Source organism: Lipophrys pholis, assembly GCF_963383615.2.
Source record: "Lipophrys pholis genome assembly, chromosome: 8".
Lineage (NCBI taxonomy): Eukaryota > Metazoa > Chordata > Actinopteri > Blenniiformes > Blenniidae > Lipophrys > Lipophrys pholis.
The window spans coordinates 22,724,266-22,741,585 of NC_137630.1; the positions used below are offsets into that span (position 1 = coordinate 22,724,266).

Below are 17,320 nucleotides of genomic sequence, written 5' to 3' on the forward strand. Positions count from 1 at the left end.
TTGTCATTCTTAATCCACTCCGAGAGAGTGCAACACCGATCCTGCATCCCTGATCAGGACGCAGCCGGGATCTGTTCAAAATTCCTGTGCTGACGAGTTGCCAGGCGTGGTCAGTCACATGCCTAACCCCTGCCGGCCCCTCAAGCCATCTCCTGGTGTGTTGCTATGGTGACAGACATCGAGTCACATACAACACACACACACACACACACACACACACACACACACACACACACACACACACACACACACACACACACACACACACACACACACACACACACACACTTCCCCAGAGCAGCACATGGTGTGATTAGCCGTTCAGTCATACTACTCTTAATTCTCAAAGTTTACACAAACTGACGCGTTTGAATAATGTGTTCATCCTTCCGACGAGTCAGCAGAGCAGGAAATGTGCTGTCAGTCAATATTGTTCCCATCGTCCGTGTTGCTCACATCCCTCTGGAATTACTGATCACGGCTTGTTCCCACACGTTCAGGAGACAGGTTTCCCATTCATATCTCAAACATCTTTAAAGTAAAAGCAGGTTTTAGGCTGAAATATTACAAATGAGCACACAGTCTGTGTAGTTGTTACAGAGCCTGGGGTCAAATGGAACATTTTAAAACAAATATTTAAATAAACTGATACAGGCAGCCATTTTTCTTTTACTGGACTGAGTGTTTATATGTAGTCCTACTGTCCATCAGCCAGAACCAAACTATTTATAATAATACAACTAAACAAGACGTACAAATAAGCTTCGACAAGCCCATAAATGCCAGTTCCTTTCTGTCTGTGTGCATATTTGTTTTTCTCACTCAGCCGGAAAACAGAGTAGATGAACCAACATACGTTTTCTTTGCTCTGCTTGTACATTAGAACAACATCAGATAAGCATAAAACATCATTAAAGAGCATAGACCAAGGCAGAATAAAACGTTTTTTTATGTGTCACAGTGACAGAAGAGCCATAAGTAAAGCATTGTTGAGATGAACATGCAGGCCACAAAATATGTTGGCTAACCCGCATCCAGACTCCTGCTGTCATGAACTGTCATGAGTTTGAATTCAACTTGAAGAGAGGTTTTTTTTTTGGGGGGGGGGGGGGGCACTCGGATGTCGGCACAAACAGGTATCTGTATTTTCTAGAGTCCGCTGTGAAAGAAATGCCAGATTATTATTTCAAAACTTCATTAGTTGATGTTTTTAGAGGGAACATTGATTTAAGTCTCGGGAAAATAAGTCATCAGATGCAAGAGAGGCTGAAAAACAATGATTGGAGAAGCACAACTAATATTTCTCAGCATGCCTTCTTCCTCAAAAAGGAATGAGTATGATTAATTGTTTTTTTAAATACAGTATTCTTAATCAAAAATAAATGTAAATTGAGTGTAAGAAGGACAAATCAAAAGTTAAAAGATGTGAAATAGTCTCTGATGTGTAATAGGTGAGTGAAGAATACAAAACTGTCCATCACCAATAAATTAAAAGCTCAGTCACATAATAGTACTCAAAACATGTATCTTGATGTGAAACGCAAAGTTCAGCATTTAGCATTTAACTGCAGCTCTGTGCGAGATGAGGTAAGAGTCTCACGTTCAGTTGCCCTAATCCACAGAGACACACATTGAAAGATGATTTAAGTTGAGAGATTTAACTACAAAGGATCCGGCGCTATCACAAAAACAAGTGAAGTACAAGAGGAAATACTTTTGTACGTCAAAATTAGGTTGTTTTTTTTCCTTCTTCCGTAGGACGCTGCTTTCTGGCATGTGAATTAAGGGCTCCACTGAGCATGTTCACAATGGATCAGGTGAACTCTGATTATACTGAAGTGTTATACCTGATCCATGCGGTCTCCACAGAAAACCCCCTCTCCAATTGTTTAATCTAAATTACTGAAGGATAAAGTTGTAATTTTTGCACACAAAGAAACAGTCATACCAAGACATTTAGTAAGTAAAGAAACTAACTGGCTATTACATATTATTCAGCAGCTAGCCATGACATGGCTAAGAAATTAAGTGACTAAGATTAGTGATCTTGTCGTCGTGGCACCTGTCAGTCGGTGGGGCAATTCAACTTTTTGTCTGCAAAGTTGATTTGTTGAAAGCATAAAAAAATAGAGATGTCTGGGTGAGAATATCTCCAGAAGTCTTTGTTTGGAGTCTTTCTGGTCTGCAGTATTCAGTACCTATCAAACGTGATCAAAAGAAGGGAAAACAGCTAATCCACCATAGGGTCTTTGGGGAACCGTGGCTCTTATGGCCCCAATAGAGTCCGGTGCCAGATACCGCGGCACACATCCAGAGGTCCAGTAGAGTCCATGACTCGGTGGGTCAGGACTGTTATGGCAGCGAGAGAGTGATCTACACAATATCAGACAGGTGGTCATAATGTTATGGTTGATCGTGTATATTTGTTCAAACTGAACAAAAGTCCAGAGAACATTTCAGAGTACTTCAGAGTCCCCCCTCCCCACACAAAAAAACCAAAAAAAAAAAACAAGCCGCCAGTTGCCAAAATGAAAAAAGAAAATCAAGCTTCTCTAGTGTCAAAAAGCTCAGAGAAATCGCAGTCCTGGAGAGGCCGATCAAAGAAGACCAATTTAAGCTGGCTGAATTCACAGACAAATGGCTTCTTCCACTTTAAGCACTTATTCTTTACTGCTCTTACCTATCTTATCGTCTTTATGGTCTAAACTCTCCCATATCTTGGCTCAGTAAAGCTCAGGGCAGTCGTTTTGTGAAGAATTAATTCATATTCATTTTCCTGATTCCCAGATGACTTGCCGAGGTGTGGGAGTCCAGATGTTTATGAATATGAATTCTGAATGGCTCACATCTCTTCCTGGCAGGGACAATTATTGTGTGTTTTTCTTTTTTTTTTTTAGTTTCCTGGTAGTCTTTCAGCAGCATCAATTGTTACCAGACATGTTTGAGAGAGTGTTTCTTTTCAGAAATTTAGCCCATATTTCAATCCTCAAGTAGTAATTATCTCATTTTGGGAACAGCATAATATCACAGTTGTGTTGCTGTAGATGTCAGGATGCTTCACATTTCCTTCTTTTTTTTTTAAAAAAAAAGTGTTTTTCTGTTACAGATGGAGAAGCTGGAGTGCGACTTTGGGACAGAGCAGCGATATGAAGCGACATGGCTGAACGACTCGACTGTCAAGTGCAGCGGAGTGACAGTAAGTATAGACAATGAGTTACCAGAAATAACGAGTAAGTGAATTTGTCAAGTCAGAGTAAAGATCAGTTGAGCTGCAGCAGTTTCGCAGTGCAGTGAGCTCATTATTGTCGAGTCTCAACCTGATATGTACTTTTTGTTTCTTCTTATGTGACTATTTAAAATCCTTGTTTATAAGCAGACTATAACTGATTATTATCTAAAGCAAGACTAACAGGAGTCGAAATTATACATGATTATATTGTGCACTACCTCTCCGTCCATGTAGCTGTTCACTAATCAGAGGAGTCAGATTTACCATCTCAGCCTGAGGAGGACGGGATTCTTTGGTGGACAGAGTGAGGATATATTTGTTGACAGCCCGCAGCCGATGACAGGTAAGAAATAAAACCCATGATTATGTAGACGGGCAAAAAGAAACAACACAAAACTGCTCTGCTCTGCTGTGCTACAGTTCTACAGCGCGCCTGTATTTGCTTTGTAATTAGCTCACCACCAAAAACAAGAAAAAGAATCTGACACTGTTTCTCCCAGAATGCAGTTCACCTGTGCACAGATGTTTGCCGGCCAGATTGGTGGGTTTGATTAAACCTTTAGAAAAATAAAGACTCACTTACCGGGACAAACAATGTTAGCCTGCCTTTCACTTGTAATAATAGCATTTTTGTGTATTACAACACATAATTTGCCAACAACCGGTAATTTACCATGACGTTATATTCAGCTACCGTCTAATTACACATAATGATCAGTGAAACTTACAGAACTACACTTTTAAGGTGTTAGCAATGCCTCCAAGAAGCGATGTCCATATCTATTGTTGCAAATACAGTTTGACAACAGTGAGATGATGAAATGTGGCGTGCGTTGTTGGACTTGGCATGTTGTCGACAGCGCAGCTTCATACCCAGCCCTGGCCTGTCCCAGATGTGCTGTTCACAGTCCATGTGTATGCCATGTGAACAACAGCCCTGGACAGCTGCCCGGCGCAGTTTAAAGGACAAGATGCTATTTCTTTTTCTTTTTTTTTTTTCATAACATGCAGAGTCATCAAGTTGCAGAAGTGACAAGCACTTTATCACACACAGGCAGACACACACACACATGAGCAGAGACTCGCCCAGATGCACATGCAGTGATACAAATGGGACTTCTCACCGGGAGGCACATTGGAGGATGAAAATAATCAACTGTTTTCTCTGGCTTTGTTCTCTTTCACTCCTCTCGCGCTTCTTTTTTCTCCCCCTGGATTAGTTTTATAGTCATGAATATAGCATCTTCTGAATGCTTATGTATATATTTACGGTACTCAGTCCACATGGTTCTCATAAGCCATGAAATAAAATACATTCAGGAGTGTACCTTGGGTCTGCCAGGCACAGCAAAACACACTTTAGTTGTGTTTTCTTACTGTAGAGCATTTTATTCTCAAACTGTACCAACTTAGACACGTGATGTGACCTTACTCCAGTGTGATGTAGAGGAAAGTCAGTTTTTCCACAAATGAAATCAATTTGAAATAAAAGAAAAATAGTGCAGCTTTCTGGAATTCTGACTAAAAATGATTTCCCTTATATTTAATGAAAAAGTATCATCATATTGGAAATAAGCAGTTTTTTTTTTTAAATAATGTGTGCTTCGCCTGGTCACAGTGATTGTACTCAACATTTTCTCAGGTGGTGCACACCCTAAAAACTTTGCAAAGCACATGCCTCACTGTCTCCCGCCTCCCTCGTCTCCCCCTAGTGGAGGTGTACAACTGTGGAGTGGGCAGTTCGGACTGCTCGCAGTGCTGGGGCCGGGAGGACCAGGGACACCTCTGTGGCTGGTGCGAAAACAGCTGCAGGCCAAGAGATGACTGTCAGCCAGGGAAGGATCATTGTTCTGCTCCTGACATCCACAAGGTAAGATTCAACATGGGTGACTGTGGACTACAGACCCTCTCATTCATCCTCCTGCCCCCCCCCTCACTCCTTACTGCAGCCCGCAGGCGCAGTGTTCCAGTGTGTTTCAGAAATGGTGAATCATGGGGTCACTCACATGGCGTGGTACCACCACGGCCTGTCTGTCCAGTGTGAGCTGCTCGGGGATTGTTTAAATAGAGTCTTATTAACGCCCTTCACTCAGCAACAACACCACAATAACTTAACCACAGCCCTCGGGGGGATACAGCTGAGTTGATCTGCAATCACTCAGGAGGGCATGGGAACACCTTCTGCCCCGTGAAACTACAGTACGTGTATAAACTCTGCGGGCTGGGGTATGAACGCTATACATGTTCCACCCCTCTTTGTGGAAAAACCGCTAAAAGAAAACAAATAGGAACCATAAGGGTTTGTAGATTTGAGACCACAACAAGAGTGAAGCCACAGTGGTAAAAGGAGTTACAGAGTGTTTATCTGACAGAGGATCTGGCTGCGGTCACGTCGTGGTGATTCCCGGCGAGGCCTCGCTGTAAACGGTTTTTGAGCTCATTTGCATGATCATATTCATTTGTTTGGTCCGACGGTAATGGGAGCACGTTTAGAGTCATCCTCCGAAGCTCTTTTTCCTCCCCACCACTACCAAACGTTATATCAGCACAGCCACGGTAGGCGGTCATGGGAAGCATGGCTCACATGAGACTCAGTCGGCCTGAACTTCCTGTAGATAAAACCTGGTCGGCCCAGGAGAATAAGTGAGCAGAACAAAGCAAGCGGACACGCACACACTCTCTCACATACACACACATAAGCCCGCAATCTGTCACCCAAATAGGCCATATTGAAGCATTCACGATTATCCTTCATTCTTTGGAGCTGTCAGCATACTGTGACTAACAGGATGCACTGCGAGAGTCTAACTTATGTGGACTTCTTACGTGACTGAAGTTAGCTGGGCTGAGTTGCCGTGTGCGTGGGTACACACCATTGTTGCCACACTCTTTCTCACACTTACACACAGACACAGACACACACACACACACACACACACACACACACACACACACACACACACACACACACTCCCCCACTCGGCTCCTTGAGAAGAGTGTGTTGCCGAGCGGATACTGGGGTTGTGGTTCGGTGGGGTGTGTGATGCAATGCTTTGGCAGCCGTGTTTCCCAGAGAATCCACGGGGGTTAGAGCCCGTGTACTCCAGATTACGGAAGAAAAGATCCACTCTCCCTGAACGTTCACACACATACTCGCACGGCAGCAGCTCTTTTGTTACACGGGCTCAGTAAGATAATGAAACATGCTTTTTCTATGCCTTGCTTTGTCTCATGCAATCTCTATTGCAAGGTCCTCACACCAAAATATCAATAATATGGAGGAGGATTTCATTATTCCCTGAACTTTGTCACTTACCACCTAATTGTGAAAAATGCTCTCTATTCAGTGCATTGACGAAAGACAATAGAGACATTTATTGTCTTCACGCTGCTTTTATTCTAATGTTATGTGTGGGCTTGTTTTTTTGTTTTTTTTTGTCTTTGTAAGCATTGATTAGAGGTGCGCTGGCATCCAAAACAGGAACTGCCATACATAGTTTACCCTCAACATGAAAGGCAGGGGAACAGAGAAATGGTTTCCGAGAGAGGATGGAGAACGAGTTGGACAGAGAGAGGGTGGAGAAAGACACTGTATGGTGAGGCGCTTTTTCCTGTTTTTGTTCTCACGTCCTCCCTGATTATTGTGATGCAGGGGAACTGGAGTGAGGGGAGGCAGATGAAAGCTCTGACTTTACAACAATCTTCAGAATAGAAAAAAAAAAGGCATATGGATTTTATTGGTTTGGTAGTTTGTCTGTTGCTGGTTAAGTGTATCTGCACGTAGGCACATTTGGAGTGTTTCTGATTTGAATACAAGAATGTGGAATTATTTAGACCTGAAATGCGTTTAATGGCTGCGGCGTTCCTGATGGAGGTTTCTGCAGAGACACATTCACACTCTGTGATCTCCCCGGAGGCCTGGCAGAGTTTGTGCTGTAAATCAAGACTCACAGACTTGTAAGAGGTGTAAATGAACAGCCTGCAAGCTGATGTTGATGTCAATGCTCGATGGCACCACAGAGACACACGGCGTGGCATGAGATGCATAGTGATAATAAATGACTGCTTGATGCTGGAATCTGTTCTGTGTTTGTGCATGGTTCTGTGCTTTTATGTGCTGTTTGTGTATTACATCTGTATGGAAGAATGAGTGAGTGTTTTCTTTTTTTGAGGTAGTAGAGTTTACAGATGGTACATGTAGACGCGGGGTGGACACACTCAACATCTAAAAGCTTCGCGTAACCACAAAAACATGTGTATCATTTCCTGTGGCGTCGGTCTCGCAGACATACAGTGAGTAGTTGGTGAGCTTCCTATGGTTTGTTTTCACATAATATTAAAGGTAATATATTCCTTCTTTACTTAACCGCCTCCCCATTTAGCTGGGAAATATAGGGTTTATTTATCTGCGCTGTCACTCTTTTGGGCTTAGCGTTATCTAAATGCACAGCCAAACCTCGTCCTCTCACCTAGACCAAACAGAAGTGCTGTTTTCATTCTTCGGCTCGGTTTCTGATAGAGACGGAGCCGGGCTAATAACACAGAGGGGTCACGGTGACCTCCGCTAAGCCAGGGGGGGGCGGGTCATTGGGAAAAAGCATGCATGCAGCCGCGCTAGATATGGTACAGTGGCAAGATGATGGTAGATTGCTTCTGTCTGGGCGTTGGAGATGCTATCTATAAAGTTGTATTTTCATGGTGATTGGAGAGGTGACGGTCCTCTCCTTTTCTTTTTGCCGGCTCCTGAATGGAAAGTTACGAGACCAAAGGCGCAGGCTGAAATGATGCGTGAGAGCATGCCTCTGAACAACAGCAGAAATGGGACTAAGGAATTTGACAGAGCAGACACAGGAAAACAGATGAAAGGGAATAGCACTGTGCATTAATTCCCCTGTTGAGGCTTTGCTCTCTCTCACCACCATCAGCATTCACTTTCCTCTCGACACTCAGTTCCCTAAATTGCCTCCCCACTCATCCACCTTTCTGCGGTGCTCTCCACCTCGCCTCTCCAGCCCTCACTTTCTCACTCTGTCTGTCTCTTGTGGGATGTGAAGGGGGCTCTTAGGCTGCTCTTTATTTGCATGTGCTGTAGAGGATTAGCGGCTGAAGAGTCTCAGACTGGCACAGTTAAGAGTCTGCTTTGTGTGTGTATATACCTAAACCGCGTGTCTATTCAATTAGATCCCAGTCTTTGACAGAAGAACACTCAGACCGGCCCTTATCTCTGTGTGTGCCACACTCAGCGTCACAATCAGGGCCAGCATCTCTGCTCTCTTAAATCTTTGTCATGTTCATTACAACCCGTCATTAGTGGGATGTTTTTAGCGAGGTGATCTCCTTATGAGCTCTAATTTATTGCACATATTACAGTATTTTCACAAGCTTTTCTTTCCTGTTCTCTCTCTCTCTCTCTCTCTGTTCCTTTCTTCACTCTGTCTTTGTCAGATCTCCCCCCTCAGGGGTCCGGTGGAAGGAGGCACCCTGCTGACTGTACAGGGCAGGAACCTGGGCCGGAGGGCCGATGCTGTGAAGGTCTCCATAGGAGATGTGCCATGCACTCTTCTTCCTGAGCTCTACACTGTTTCCACAGAGTAAGTAGTGCAGCGCATAACTCAATTATGATCCACAAATTTGCAGTGTCTTTCTTGCTGTTTTCCTCGTGCTTGCTCGAGCAGAATAAAGAATGAGGGACATTCCCCTCTTTTGATTTGCAGCAGCACTTGTATAATTGCGTCTTTACTTGGTCTTCATTGTCAAAAAATTACAAGACGGCAGGAAGAGATCCCGCTTCTATACCTCGTCTGATATGATATTTAAAACCCCGTTAAAATATGCAGTAACGGTGGAGCCGGGACGTGTGAGATGATAGCTGACAATTACCTGTTGTCATAGTAACCTGACATGCTTTCAGGCAGGTGAGTGCTCAGGTGGATGACAGGCAGAAATAGACACATGCACGCACGCACGCACACACACGCACACACCGAGCAAGCGAAAGAAAGATTTCCTGACTTGAGCGTCTCAGGCATGAACGCTGTGTGTGCTAAAATGCTCTTAAATCAGACGGTGCACTGAGAGCTGCCTGTTTTTAATGGAAGCTCGCTCTCCCACTGGGAAGACCTTATCAGGTGTGGAAAAAAATCTGGGGTACCTCGGTTTAAAACTACAACATTTCAAACTGTTCTAATGTGGCTTTGATAGTGGAGTTAAAGGGAAAGTCAACTAATTTTACACTTCACGTGCTTACAGGCCTTTGGGGGAACTTGTGGATATGTGATATAAAACATAAAAGCTTTCATGACTCCTAACAGAGTTGAGGTAAACACGATAAACTGATTAAAAAAACATTGAGTTTGAAAATGGGGTAAATCTCAAGACGAGGATTTAGTAACACTGAGAACAGGCCTGCAATGACGGTTCCTCAATTCCGATAAAGACAACACGACCAATCTGCAACCGAAATGTCAGATAATTGAGAGACCTCATGCTGTTAAAAGAAAGGAGGAAGGCACTGGATGAAGAATACTCTGTGTGATTCGGCAACATTGACCAGTTTTACTTGTATTAGAGGCAATTGTGGTTAAGTTGTATTTGTGAAATATGAATGAAGAAAATGGGGGGAAAGAAAATTTAATTGGATATTAACCAGAAAATACAATTCAAGACTGAAAGTGTGGAGTCCCTGCACATCACCAGCTGGTAAACAGGAGTTCACATGGTTATCAAGATTCATCCACACTGACACACCGATAGTAGCAGAGATTTTATTCAACGTGCTCACTGAAGGCAGAGACTCAGACTTTGAGTTTAAAGGACAGTCTCTCCAGTCTCTCGCCACAGTCCATTTTCCTCCTGCTTTGAGAACTGGAGCTGTTTTTCTGTGTTGCGGAGCGGAAGTAATAAAAGATCTGCCCTCTTCAGGTCAGGTTTCTGATGGTAAACTCAGGGCTGCTGCAAAGACCCCGAGTTTTGTTTCCAAAGTATCTGCACACAGTGTGACATGTTAATATAAACACTGTGGTTTTATGTTGTTTTTCATTCGTTTGGATGGCTTGTAGCTACAGCTTCGAGTTGCCTTTGTTGTTGTGTCAGGGAGACGTTGTGGTCCTTACACCCTGCAGCTGTGTGCAGAAACAAAGACACGGGAACTTTACTGGCCTTTGCTGTAGGATTTATTGTGAAACAGAAAAATTAAACATATTTCTCTCTGAGGTAATAACAAAGTGTTTCTGGTAACTGACAAAACTGTACATATGACAATATCCCGGTTCACAGCATGGCAACACATTTAGATCCCCATTACATTGTGGCATTACCTCTTTTGCTCTGTTCTGACAATAATATCAAAATGCTCTGTGATGTTCTTCAGATTCCCTGTAATTTAACAATAATAGTTCTACTATGTTAAACGTGTATCTTCTTGTTTTACAAGATGTGAACAATTAACTTTCGCCACGGATGCATCTTCAAACCTGACAAAAATCCTCCTCTTGAAGCATTCCCACTGTTAACCAGCAGCACAATCACTGTATAGCTTAACTTCTCATCTTTCACAAAACAACGACACAAATACTAATTTCTAAGCATTACACATTATCAGCACTCTTGTGATTTTAGCTGAGGTTTATGTCAGTAGTTTAAAACAACATCAACTCATCAGTATGCAGAGTCAAAGAGGCAGGAGCTTTATATGCGTTCAGGATTTATTTTACAGGCTTATAGGTTTATACTGGTTTCTGTGCCACAGAAAATACAGTGAAATCGCAATTTTGATCTGTGACTATATTTTTTATTTTTTAAATGACTTTTTGTGCCTTTACTGTATTTGCATTCCTAACCCTTTATATTTGGTACACTGTTGCCTCTAAGTTTGAAGTTCTGCTGCTCTCTGCACAAGCGCAACGTTCCTTTCTTTTGCGATGAACTAAACACTACAAAAGTGAAGCAGACAAATGGATGATATCATAATTAGTCAGTCATATGAATAAATGAGACAGAATAGCTAAATTAATTCACACCACATCAATGTTATGATAATATTGGAAATTAAAACTTCTGGTGCATCTGTGTGTCCAGTTGGTAAAGTTCCACTTCCATGTTGGGGATTTTTACATGGCAACAAGAAAGTTTGACACTCAACAATCTTCATAAAATGAATGAATAAAAAACATAGGTATGCTAATGCATGAAATTATGACAAGTCCCACTTATGATGGAGGTGTGTGAAGTGGCCAACAAGTTTGCCCTGACATGAACACCATTGTCAATAACCTCACAAGCCACTGCATGTTGATAATGTCGGTAAGGTTATTATTATTAATGCACTGCACTGTTTCGTTTTTACAGACATTATTAAACTTTTGCTTTCTAGTAACCCGCCACCTCACCGTTATGCTTCCTTTCCATTTCCACGTATCTCAAAATTCTGAGGGGGTTTTTGTGTTGTTGGGTTTTTGTTGCTGTTTTTTTTTTTTTTGCTGTGTTGCGAAGAAGAAGTAATAAAAGTTCCCTTTAGGCTGAAATCCCGAAGCACCCTCAAGGACCCCGACTTCAGTTTTCAATTTCCACGTCACACATTCGCATAAACACAGTTTTATTGTTGTTTCTGCAGCATGTAGCAGTTTTTCGAGCTTCCCTCGGCTACAGTGTTGCCTGGGGTATGGAGTTATGCTATTCTTGCGAATAAGATCAGAATGAATGTTTTTCTTAAATTATACCCTGTATTTATTTATAAGAGCTAATGCCAGAATAACCTCACTCATCTGACTTACAATGTTGTAATCAACTGGAATGCTTCAACTGTTTTTCCGAGGAAGTGATATCATTTGGAGAAACTATTTTCTCCTTTATGAAGCCAGAACTTTCCCAATTTTATCTCACACACTGATGTTCACATAGAGTATAAAGTAGTATAGTTTAAAAGTTATGTTCATTACATCTTTTGATACCAAGATAAAGATAGAAAGAAATCCTACATGTACGTGGAGCAGCTTCATTTCTCCAAACAGGTTAAGCTCTTTGTTTATAATTCATGCTTGCTGTTTTTTTATTGGTTGTCAAATTGACTGGCTTTGTCCCACTCCCCGATGGGCTGTTTGCCTCAAAGTTTCGTCCCTGTTGTTTCAGCCATGTAAATCTGACCTTAAAATATAAATGTGGATCTCATTTCTTTCCGGCTCTTTCATTATTATTGAATATACAATTAATATAGGTTGTGTTGTTTTGAATGTGTGGTATCAAGCAAATATCAAAGTATGGATATTTTTGACAACCTGAGCAAAGGTGAAGGAAACAGACCATTAGAGGCAGCCCGAGTCGTACTTCTCAGTTTGTAATTGACAAGTTTCTTTTGAAAGAAAACCCCAGATGAGCCAATTACTAAACTTCCTCTCACAAATCACCATCACAGATGACTAATAATATCTGCCTCAAACAGGTCCGCCAGTTTTGGAATTAGAATGTCAACCATCCATGTGTGGTTTAGTTTTCATGTATTCATGAAGCTAATTTTCACAAATATTATTATGCAGCACACTTCTCATTTTAAATGACTCCGCCACCATCCGGCTGTAGCTCAGGGACCATCAAACTGTCACCATGGAGACAGCAGGACCCCGCTTTGACACGGGGCTCAGTGGAAGTCTGTAACTCCACAATTATATCCGAACTTCCATTCAGTATCTGTAATGTTGCTTGAATGGAACTGTTTATCTGGTCTTGCTCCAGTGAAGCCAGTCATTGTATTAGGACCAGTTCTGGGGTGACCTGAGGGTCCGACCTGTCACTCCTGCTGCTTGACACACTCCCCCAAAAAACTGCACATGGTGAAAACAGCGAATCACATTTCACTCCTGGGGTGATCTCATTTCCAATCGTCGCTCCCCATTGGTTCCCCGGGCTGGATGTTACAACAGCGGCGCACATCCTTACTGCTTGAAGTGGCATTGACAAATCATAGCATGTCAGTGTGTTTGACAGCGTCAGCACATTTGACTTACACATACACACACCTACATTTTCCCTCCTCCATCCCTGTGGAGACCTCTGATGGTTGATTCAAGTTTCCCTTAAATCCATCATATTCAGCATCAATGTGTAATGTAGTTCATAAATGTAAAAAACTGAATCTTATAATAACATTTTGGTTATTTTTTTCATTTAAACTGTAGCTCACTGAAATGCCAGTCACACACACTCATACATACATGTATGCATACACACTCCTGCTCATGTGACCTCATTTACCGGGACTGTTGAGACAGGTGTCTGCTCGTGTGCTCAGAGGTGAAAGTTCACATCTGTGTGCCAAAAGGAGAACGTGCAGCAGTGGAGAGACTGTGCTCCTCACACTCGGTGTCAGCGTGTTAATTAATGGCACAGTCAGTCTCGGCACACCTCATTTACTGGAGTACTTCTCTGGATATTTGGCTCGGATCCTACGTGCTGCCCCCTCTATCATTTTCATGTGAGCCTAAGAGGCCTTCGCCCCCCACCATTCAGGCAGCACCCAGACAACACTCACACCCAGACACATACAGACTTGATTGTTGATGGTCCTCATCATCCACTCGAGGGAAATGATCAGAAACTCCTCATTATGAAGCCCAAATATTGGCCCCTGAAACCCATAATATCTCCACAGTGAGGCGGTGCTGGAATGTGGAGCAGGGGTCAGACCCGGCTCTGTCTGCTCCGCGGGAGTCTGCCCATCTTTTGACTGGGATCACGCTGCATAAACATCACACCCGACTCACCCACACTTGGGATATTTCGCAAGTCTTGCGAAGTCTTGCAAAAGTCTTTTAGTGTGATCTTTTTTTATATTTGACCGTGGGCAGCCAGGAGATAATCACAATAATGTAAAAGTAGAAATCTTGCAACATGAATTGTGCATGCAGGAGGTTGTGCAATCCAGTTCTAGTGACATTTGAACGATATTCAATATCGATAACTGTGGTAGCTTTAGGATGTGCTTTGTTTTATACCTGTAGTTTAATGTTTCAGAAAGTTGATAATCCAGTCTTATTAGTAAAACCTGAAGCGAAACCTGCGCACATCCTTTTCTTATAACCTGCCATATGTAGATGTGTTTCCCTTTATAAAGCTGAATGTGTAATCTTATCACCTTTTCATATCACACATATTTATGCAGATCACAACGTATTTCACAACGATTTCACACTCTTAACCAAAAATGCATTACCTAAAGCACATTTGTGATGCATTCAGCTCTAAAGTGGGTACTTCCGCTCTCAACGTGTTAGTTGTTATTAATTTCATAATACACGAGGAATTGCTATGATTAACTTACTGATGCATGCTCTTTATCTATTCATTACTGGGTTGGAAATGTCTGAAGCCGATAATGACATTCGTGTATTTTTGTTTTCAAAGTCTTTAGTGGAAATATAATTTTAGGTTGCATAATGGTATAGTGGTTAGGACTTTCAGTCCTTGGTATAACTTTCTGTGTAAGATGGTTGGATGGATGGATGGATGGATGGATGGATGGATGGATGGATGGATGGATGGATGGATGGATGGATGGATGGATGGATGGACTTTGGCTTTGGCTTTGAAATATTCATCAGACAGCCGAGAACATCTTAAGATGTCAACTTATAAACCTATAAATGTAATAATACATAAAACTATTTCCATTTTTTTGCCTTTTGTAGTTGTCTGTTGTTCATTGGCTGGCATATTTAAAGTATTTAATGATTCTTGAATAGTCTTGATTTACCCTAAATGAACTTTGGCACAGCGTGTGTTTAAAAGCTGCGCGTCATATCTCTGATAAGCTTTTGTCTTCAAGAGTTACTGATTTCACGCTTGTCTTTGTTGTTAACATGATAATTCCTATATTATGGCTCAATAGAGAACTTTGTACAACGTGATGAGCTGTTTTGATGACAGCGAGATTCTCAGCCTAAAGCGAGCCTCCTGGTCAAAGTTGATTCAGGCTGCAGATTCTCAGATTTCCCTCAAGCTTCAAGCTGCGAAGACTCGTGTTTCACTTTGTGCTTTTTTTGTGTTTCCTCTAAATTATTGCATGTGAAATGATGCGTTCTCATCAAACAGGTGCTCGTCTGCCCTCATGCGACATAACTGTCAGAAGTGTAATGCGAGTGTGACGACATCCTTTAGCTGATGCACCTGTAATTAATGAGAAGCAATGAAGATGCAGCCAACAACAGATGGCTTTGATTATTTTTAACACTCGTTCAAGCATGTAAGCAAAAGCAATCTTTTAATTGGGCTCATTAATTGCTGTAGCAGTTCTTTCTCAGGTAAAACAGAGTATATTCCAGTTTGGGTAAGATAAAGCCTGGGAGCCTTTTAAAGCCTTAAAAAAAAAACAAGCCGCAGATGTAACTTCCCTCCTGACCTCAGCCCTACAGCTTGACCTCACCCAAGCCTCACACTGTCCATCCCAGCCTCGGCTTACTGTTTGTCCTACCAGGTCCACCTTCATAAAGCTTATGTAAATTCCCCTCGACTCTCCTGTCAATCAACTGATCTCAAGCTGCGTATTTCCAACCACTGTAGCAGCAGGCGCCTGACTAAATAAACCGACAGGGTGTCAAGCTGGAAGGGGATCATGTATGGCTATGAAGGTTGTGTTCTCCCCTTACTACAGTTATACGAGTGAGGTCCCAGAACAGTAGGGCCCCGTGTCCCGGTGCACCACCGTGTCATTAATATGAGACGTCCCTGCAGAGCGTGCACTGATGACACAGGGTTTAATCACAGCCAGGAGGCGAGAGGAGCCTCAGCAGGTCCTTAATCTCCTCTGTGGTTAGGCACATCTGGTGTGAGGAGCTTTGAACTTTACATCTCCTAATATCTGATAGCTCACGGCTTTATTGGATTCCATATGTTAATGCAATAGGGACTGATGAATTAGTTCATAACCACCATTTTCTAAGATTAATTATGTGCCTTTGTTTAGCTGTCATGGTCGGGATCTGCTTCCTCTTCGTTATATTGGTTTCCCTCATTTGTAATTTGACATGAGCATTTCTTTTTCAAATTATTTTATTATATTAGGTTTATGAGATGCATTTTTTTTGTGTGTGTTATCTGTATTACATTTTTTTTTATTAACTGAATGAATCTATTGTGGTGCTTTGTCCCCAGGCTGGTGTGTGTTACTGGGAGGTCTGCACATGACAGGACAGATATTGTCCAAGTGGATGTGGATCAGAGTGGGATGGGCATGTCAAAGGAGAGCTTCTCATACTTAGTGAGTATTCCCCTGTTATTTACTCTCCTGCTGATTTCTCGCTCTATCTGTCCCTTCCTCCACATTCCTCTTCTATGCTCTTATTCTTTGTTCCCCACTGGGAACAGCTCCCCAAGTGTGCCAGTTGAGTGTTAACAGATGCGCTTTATGATTGAGAGGAATGCAAGTGTGTGGGAATCTTCAAACGTCCATCTGAGCTGCAGCGAAGCACCATTGTCATCCGGCGCTCACTGCCAGCAAAAACAAATATGGCAATTGTTGGAATGTCCCTTTTCGCTCTGAATTCATCATTGGTTGGGGCCGAGCTAGCCAACATTGTGTTAATTGACCTCCACCCACACAGTCTCTCATTGGGATAAGAATATTCATCCAGTGGAAATACCCACGTCAGTCCTTTGTGTGTCTTTGCTGATACACAAAGAGTTTTTCATGATTCAACGCTGGAACTGTCTATCACTGCCTGTGAGTCAGGCACCGCTGAGAAATCACCCCGATTTCGGAACCTCTCTTGATACTCAGGGATCAAGAAAATCCAGAACAACAAATATTACGCCGTGCTGTTGTGGGAACTCCTCTCGGGCTTCCTTATCCATCTCTGAGATGTTCAGAGTGAGGGAGTTTTTTTACTGCAGAACATGGGGGAGAAAGGGAAAACACTTTCGGAGACAGGATGTGTGTGTCTGTACCACATCTCCTTCCTCCAACCTTTAGACGGAAACATCTGCCTCCTTCCACCCACTCTGACACACAAACACACAATAGGTCTGCTCCATCCGTGTGCACTGAGGAAGTGAATCCTGTCAGTGAGGATAAGAGGTTTACCCCGGAGGCGAGGTTCACGGCAG

General features: G+C 42.5%; 1 protein-coding gene across 1 annotated transcript in view; it reads left to right on the forward strand.

The window, feature by feature from the left end:
• The window catches only part of plxnd1 (plexin D1), an 87,446-nt gene that overhangs the window by 36,147 nt on the left and 33,979 nt on the right, over positions 1-17,320 (forward strand). Inside the window, exons 10-14 of the mRNA XM_080469208.1 lie at positions 3,107-3,196; positions 3,464-3,572; positions 4,942-5,099; positions 8,675-8,820; positions 16,370-16,475. Coding sequence (XP_080325334.1) covers positions 3,107-3,196; positions 3,464-3,572; positions 4,942-5,099; positions 8,675-8,820; positions 16,370-16,475 — 609 coding nt within the window. The remainder of the gene's footprint in view (positions 1-3,106; positions 3,197-3,463; positions 3,573-4,941; positions 5,100-8,674; positions 8,821-16,369; positions 16,476-17,320) is intronic.